This window comes from Triticum dicoccoides, chromosome 7B (assembly GCF_002162155.2).
Source record: "Triticum dicoccoides isolate Atlit2015 ecotype Zavitan chromosome 7B, WEW_v2.0, whole genome shotgun sequence".
NCBI classification, from domain to species: Eukaryota; Viridiplantae; Streptophyta; class Magnoliopsida; order Poales; family Poaceae; genus Triticum; species Triticum dicoccoides.
The window spans coordinates 142,197,766-142,205,075 of record NC_041393.1 but is presented as its reverse complement, the minus strand read 5'-3'; the positions used below and the strand labels follow the sequence as shown (position 1 = coordinate 142,205,075).

General features: G+C 42.0%; 1 protein-coding gene across 1 annotated transcript; it reads right to left on the bottom strand.

The window, feature by feature from the left end:
- Window positions 1–461: 461 nt before the first annotated feature.
- Window positions 462–6,633, bottom strand: LOC119335779 (ubiquitin receptor RAD23d-like). The gene is made up of 12 exons (XM_037607854.1): window positions 6,429–6,633; window positions 5,811–5,972; window positions 4,820–4,873; window positions 4,273–4,355; window positions 4,138–4,200; window positions 3,059–3,236; window positions 2,716–2,886; window positions 1,650–1,733; window positions 1,526–1,573; window positions 1,242–1,354; window positions 1,071–1,149; window positions 462–785 (listed from the first exon to the last, which is right to left on the bottom strand). Exons 1-12 carry the CDS (start codon window positions 6,492–6,494, stop codon window positions 663–665), a joined length of 1,224 nt encoding a protein of 407 aa, XP_037463751.1. The 5' UTR covers window positions 6,495–6,633; the 3' UTR covers window positions 462–662.
- Between the last annotated feature and the right edge of the window lie 677 nt (window positions 6,634–7,310).

Sequence of the window (7,310 nt, the reverse complement as noted above, 5' to 3'; positions counted from 1 at the left end):
TCCGGTGCGGCCGGGCCGCACGAGAAGTTTTAGCAAAGTGTCACATAGATTTGAGCAATAAATGAAATCCATAGACATTTGTCCACTAACACGATCTTAGCTCTGCGTAAGAAGATAAAACCCTGGTATAAGTCAAAACTATTCTTCTAATCCCAGCTCATATGCTCTTGTTATGAACAGCAAAATCTAAAAGAGTCTTTTGGAAAATTGAATTTGTTTCTTGCACCCAGAGCATTATGAATGCTTTTTCTTCATAGGAAATTCAAAAATGTTTATTGCCAAAAATTTCAAGAAAAAAATTGTTTGCCAAAAAAATTCTATATGGCACAATTGAGCTCAAGTGTAGAACTCTATGCCCCATATAAGTAGCTTATCGCGATGGTGCAAACAAAAACCTAGGAAGTAATTTTTGCATGTAAACCAGGTAACACCGTTTAAAAAGCAGAAACGAAGAGACCAGCTGCCACACAAATTAAGGTTTGAATATTGATATCGATATGTACTTAGAAAGCATTTCCAGGATACAAGAAATTTAAAGTCAGCAGCATCGCACTAATGACAAGTAGTAGTGATATTCAGCAGCAAGATATAAGAACGACACCAAACTGTACTGCTTGTGTCACTGACTCTTCTGTCTTTCGACGGTAACACCAATCTAACATCTATTGTTGTTCCTCAAACTCGTGGCCATGATCCAAAAGATAGTTGGCAGCCAGTTCTTCATCCCTGTTGCATGCAAAGAAGACCTCCAACACAAGCTCACGGTTGAACCCCATCGCCTCGAGCTGTCAAACATACAAATATAGTAGAATGTTAAAGCCCTTCTAACTAGTAATAATGCAACAAAGAAACTGATACTAGCCATTGATAATGGATATTCATACTATCAGCTACAGAATAGAAATATACTCCCTCCGTCCCAAAATTCTTAGATTCGTCTAAATACGGATGTATCTAGTTACATTTTAGTGTCAAGACACATCCGTATCTAGACAAATCTAGGACAAGAATTTTGGGAAGAAATAGGAAGGGCTTTACAAAGAAAAACAAATCATTAAAATGTATTGTACCCGCTGGATGGCCTCCCGTTCTTCTGGAGTAACTTGAACTGCCTGTGGCATTTGAGCTGCGAGTGCGCCTAGTATATTTCTGGTTGCACACAGTAAAACATCAATGTAAATGCTGCGTGTATGCCTGCCATAATAACTGCACATAGTTGGGTAATGTTTCTTAATTCTTACCCGCCAGCACCACTCTCAGGTGTTTCATTTACCAGGCGGAGAAACTCAGCCTGATTTTCCTGAATCAACCGCAGGATCTGCGGATTTTGTTTCCCCAGCTCTTGAAGCATTGGCTGTGAATACACATGATGATACATCAGCTGATTTTCACGTACATAAAAATAATAAGTTATAAAGTACTCCTCTGCAAACTTTTATAAGACGTCTCAAGTCATTAAAAGTAGTGACCTAAAACATCATATAAAAGTTTGCATAGGGTACTAAATAAAAAGGCTAATTCGTACCTGCAGGATTTGGGGATTAGCCTGGACCAATGCAAGCAGTGCTTGGAACTGAGAGGAAAAAGTACACTGTTAGAACAATGCAACACTTCAATGACCAACCAGTATAAGGTTGCACTGCTAGTACCTGTGGAAGCTGTCGCAATGCATCAAGGGCACCAGCACCGGCACCCACACCGGCACCAGCATTTGCCCCGCCACTTGGAATACCCTGTTAAGGTAGTTTGTATCAAAACCAGCCAAAGGAGTGATCCTCATCGCAAAAAAGTTTGTTTTCAGAATAAAAATGTACGAGGTAGCTGTAAATGCAGTACACAAGAAAGTTGCATAATGCTTTGTCAAGGAGACACCACAGAACAGACAGTTGTAAGAGCATATCTAACCATAATGTATGCTACGAATTTTCCCTCCACATAGGGCAATGCTTTGTCAAGGAGACTCCACACCAGCAGACACCACAGAACAGACAGTTGTAAGAGCATATCTAACCACAGTGTATGCTACGAATTTTCCCTCCACATAGGGAGCAACTTTTTTGGATTTCACCTCTAGCCTACCCCAACTTGTTTGGGACTAAAGGCTTTGTTGTTGTTGTTATAGGGAGCAACTTTTAGCATCAGAGACTGACATGAAATTTCCCTTTTTCTTTAGGGGCAGGGTGTGGCCTCATTGACACCTGTATATATTTAAAAAAAATTAAAGCAGTAGGAGCCTCTCTTGCTGTTCCTATGATTCCTAATCATGCTTCTGATGATGCGAATTTTCAGGTGTATGCTACGAATTTTCCCTCCACGTAGGGAGCAACTTTTTTGGATTTCACCTCTAGCCTACCCCAACTTGTTTGGGACTAAAGGCTTTGCTGTTGTTGTTGTTGTTGTTGTTGTTGTTGTTGTTGTATAGGGAGCAACTTTTAGCATCAGAGACTGACATGAAATTTCCCTTTTTCTATAGGGGCAGGGTGTGGCCTCATTGACACCTGTATATATTTTAATTTTTTAAAGCAGTAGGAGCCTCTCTTGCTGCTCCTATGATTCCTAATCATGCTTCTGATGATGCCCTATGGCACTGAGCATGTAAAAAAAATGAAGTAGCAGCTATGGATGAATGTAAAGGTGTATAGCTTGGTCTATCCAATTCCACACAAAAATATACAAAAACTATAATGGTTGAAGGGGTATATCTGGAGTACATACCTGCGGGAAAAGGTTTAGAGGATTTGCATTAGGCCCTGCAGAGACGCCACCAGATGGCTGCACTGGTGGTAGAGGTGCAGCCTGAGCCTGAGGAGCCTGCAGGTTTGGTGCCTGTTGAGCAGGAGCAGGTGCTCGAGCCACAGGTGGGGCCTCTACAGATTCAGGTATTCCCTAACAGTCAAACCAAAATGAAACAGTTAGAATAACATGAATTTAGAATGGAACACAAATTCAGTTCCCTCCGGATTTTGTAAAAAAATAATTGCGCACATGGTGAAAGGCAGCACATGGAAATAAAGACCTCAAAAGAAAAAAAAAGAAAAAAAACAAGCATGGAACTTACAGAATACAGATAGTCAATAGCCCTCTCAGGGTTGTTATATGCAGCACGTAATGCACGGACAACCATATCACGTTCCCAGGTTCCACCGCCCATGTCAAGAATTTGTTGGACTGTTTGTTCTAGACTGCCGCCAGAGACAAGGTTTGATGCAGCCTGACTGTATACATCAGCATCGCCTCTATACAGCAAAAGCAGAATAGAGAAATGTTAATTTATAGTCAAAACGGATTATGCACAATGAAAGAGAATGTGGAAGATTCTTCCAGCTCAAGATTCATTAGAACCAAATCAGTAACCAGATTACATAACATACTGAAGCAGAAGTTGCACTAAACATGTGCCAAATACACACAAACACATAGAATGAACTGCCAGTTTTTGAAGTCTACACGTTCAGAAAATAACGCAAAAAATTATAACCTATCAAATCAATGTATGAACATATGCGTTTCCAAGGTTCCATTCATCTTTCTTTAAACTTCTGTACAGTATACCCAGTGTTACATCATAAGTAAGATTTTCTATCACTTTAGCAGTATAACTTGCAGATAAATACCAAAGAAGAAAATAATTAAATTGTAATAAATGTTAATACCAAAAGAATATAGGAAATAGGTTACATGATTGTCAGCTTCTAGGTATGTCAATGCCAAATTAATTTAACCATGTTCATATTTATATCATTATAAAAGCAACCAGAAACCCGTTTCTTCTCAGGCATTCAAGAATAGTTCACAGCTCCACTTCAAAAAGAATAAGGGAGAAAGTTCAGAACATGGCTCATCAATGATATAAACTGTGCATGCTGTCTAACAGAAACACAAATGGAAACATGTCAAGTCACCAATGTGCAAAAATGGATAATAGTTTACAGAAAGAACCCACACATGACAAGAGATCATAGCATAAGGCATGTAAGGAATTTGTAGCTAGAAATAACAAGGACAAGGCTCTAGAATATGTTTAACAGACTAAATACGTTAAACAGTATCAATATACTCCCGCCGTCCCATAATATAAGACGTTATTAGGGAGTAGCTTCTAATAGAATGAAAATTAAGGCTCTGAAATGGGCTCACGATGCAGTTACTGCAGGAGATGGAGTATCAGAGACAGCTGAAGGCTGTGCACTGGGAGGCGCCCTACAAATGAGAAGAAATAAATTAGATAAATAGAAGGTTCCAACACAAAAGTTGGAGGCATTGATAACTCACGGTTCAGATGCAGCAACAGGTGCCTGTGAAGGTGGTGATCTTGCAGCTGAGGTAACAGGGGCAGGTGGAGTGGCAGGTTGAGACTAGCGCAATGTGACAATTAAATATTTCCAGTTAGATGTTATAAATTGAGGGTCACACAAACGAAAGACAGGGTAATATTACACAACATAACTATATGATAAACTACTATTTCTGTTTTCATATGAGCTAAAGTGAACTGCCTCCACAGAAGGCAAGATATTTATGATCACAGATGTCCCACCTTATTATCAGTAACACATATTTCTCAGGTTCACTAAATCTAACTTTATTCAATTTGAGAAGTCCACAAATAACCCTAACAAAATAGAGGGATATGACATGGCAGAACATTGTTGGTGCTGATTGAAGATAAAAGGTGGGAATGAAGATGCATAAAAAAAGGGAAACCAGGGTGGAATCATATTTAGCTTTTTTGCACAGCAGGACATAAGAACATAGAATAAAATGTTGGGTAAACTACAATAATATGTAGATCTGATAAAAACGTATCAACCCAAAATACCTGACTAACAGGTGTCTTTGAAGCAGTAGAAGCACCACTAGACGACGCCTTCGGCTACAAGACAAATGCATACCAGATAAGTTACTGATATCCAGATCACAAGATAACAGCCATTTGAATCTTCAAAATACACTTCTGGCACCAACTTTTAATAATTTAAGAAGTGTGTAACAAAAGAACATTAGAAGTGCAGAATGGAGATATTGCTGACGACATACAAATGTGGAATCCACATGAATGAAATCGCTAAGATCAATATTTATTGCTTCATCCAATTAGTGTCCTAAAAAACTAGAAAACAAAATACCATGGCCGAATTAAACATGTAAGGGCAATTCAGAAAGTGTAACAGGGCATCATCGCATGTCTATGATTATAGCACCAACTTTTAATGATTTGATTGAGAAGCGCTTAACAAAAGAACATTAGGACTGCTTGACAAAAGAACATTGAAAGTGCAGAACGGAGACATTACTGAGAGAACATACAAATGTGGAATCCACAAGAATGAAATCACTAAGACCAATATTTATTGCTACATCCAGTTAGCAAGCTAAAAACTCAAAACACGGCAAATATTAAATACCATGGCTGAATTAAACACGTAAGTGCATTTCAGATGTGTAACAGAGCACATCATCGTATGTCTATGATTACAGCTAAACATGGGGTGTTGGCTAAACAAAAGGAGGGAAATGGTGGGATCCATATTGGTTTGAGCAGGCAAGTCATTTTGATTTTCAGACAAACATGAATACTTCGGTCCGTCAAACTTCACAGGAATACAGATCAAGGTAATGAAATATACTCATTAATGACATATAAGTATTCATGAGATCTTGACTAAAATAGGCTACATTGTCAAGCTTTGTTCCCTGTGACATACAAATATGGCCTAATTTCTATTCAAACCACTCAAGGGTCTGACAAAAATTCTTCAGCAGTTGGAGAACTGACAATTCAAACTAACGGGACAAGAAGCATCAAATACCTTAGACAGCATTATAACAAGGAAGCTGTTCTCTGCAACCTTATTAACTTCCAGAGTGGTATCATCCTTAAGAATTTTTCCTTGATATATGATCATCAGCTGATCCGCAGGGTACACATTCTGCCCCTGAGCACTCTCGATGATTCTCTTGACCTCACCCACCTGCGAAACAGAGCAAACCCTAAGCAGATTAGTACTAGTTTAGTAAAACATCAAGCATTGCAGCCCCAAACAATATAGATACAGCAGATAACAGACTTCACACAAAAAAATCCCGCACGTGTCGACTACTACCGAGCAGTACTCAACACGTTCAATTCAGAGCACCCAACCGACGTAAAATTACAGGCATCAGCTCCCCAACAACCCCAAGTTGCAACCGATCTACACACCACGCTATCCACCCCCACACACCAGCAGAGCCGAGCACCGACTAAACCCTAGATTCAGATTTTCATAAACGCGACATCGCCCGCACGGGCACCTAATCACGGTACCACGCCGCGCCCCAATCGCACGGAGACGCCCCCGAATCAAGCGAATTGCCGGAGAATTGCGCCGAATCGCGCGCGATTGGAGAGAGAAAGAGACGACGGGAAGGGGGGAGATGGATCGTACCGAGGCCTCGGGGGTCGCCTCGATCTCGAAGCTTGTGCCCTTGAGGGTCTTCACGTTGAGCTTCATCTCGGCTTCCCTTCCACCCTCTCACTCGACTCTCGTCTCTCGCGGTATCCTATCTGACTCTCGCTTCGCCTCGAGGGTTTTCGCCTTGACTTCGGACTCGCGAGGGAGGGGAGGACGACGAAGGCGCACGGGGGAAGTGAGTTTATAGGGGTAGCAAAAAAATCTGGAGCCGTAACCAAAAAGATATCCGATCAGATAGATGATGGAGGATGCAGTGTCCGGCTGCGGTCCCTGACACGTGGGGCCTGAGCAGGTTGGGCCGGTTGCCAGTGGGAGGGCCACGGGTGTCGAATTGGGAGACGGACAGCGGGGGTGCGAGGCGGTGGGCAGTTCGGCTGCTCCGCCGCGGTGTGTGGGTGGATCTGCGTGCGGAAGGGGGGGGCGGATAGGAGTTGCGGTGCCGCTTGGGGCTCGCGTGTACGCGGAGCGGTTTGGTGTGGATTAAACGGTGACGTGTACAGGCGGCCATTGGAGGGCGTCACTCGTATGTTGGGTGGGCGTACCGGATCCGGGAAGATACGTCCTTCGCAGGGGAGGAGACGGGCGGATGTGGAGTGCGAAAAGGTGGTTGTTGTGTTGGGTTGGAGAACAAGAAAGAAAGTGTTTTTTTCTAAAAAAACGAATAGGCTATCTGACAAACATCAGACATTTAAGGCTTCCCAGCGAACACTCCAACCGCCGTCGGATGAGGCGCCCGAATCTTAAAGCAGAGAGTGTTGCCACGTCTATAAGCGTTCTTAAACTGGCACCCACGAGAACAGCTGTCAACCTCTAGCTCGGCTAACCCATTTCCCCTCTCCCACATGATGTACTCCT

Bases quoted from the DNA above. Each gene is read 5' to 3' on its own strand.
- LOC119335779 (XM_037607854.1), bottom strand. From the start codon at position 6,494: ATGAAGCTCAACGTGAAGACCCTCAAGGGCACAAGCTTCGAGATCGAG. The intron at 4,201-4,272 runs GTGAGTTATCAA...TCTCATTTGTAG, and splicing joins CCTGTTGCTGCATCTGAACC to GGCGCCTCCCAGTGCACAGC. The intron at 1,150-1,241 runs GTAAGAATTAAG...GTGTGCAACCAG, and splicing joins CCTGAGAGTGGTGCTGGCGG to AAATATACTAGGCGCACTCG.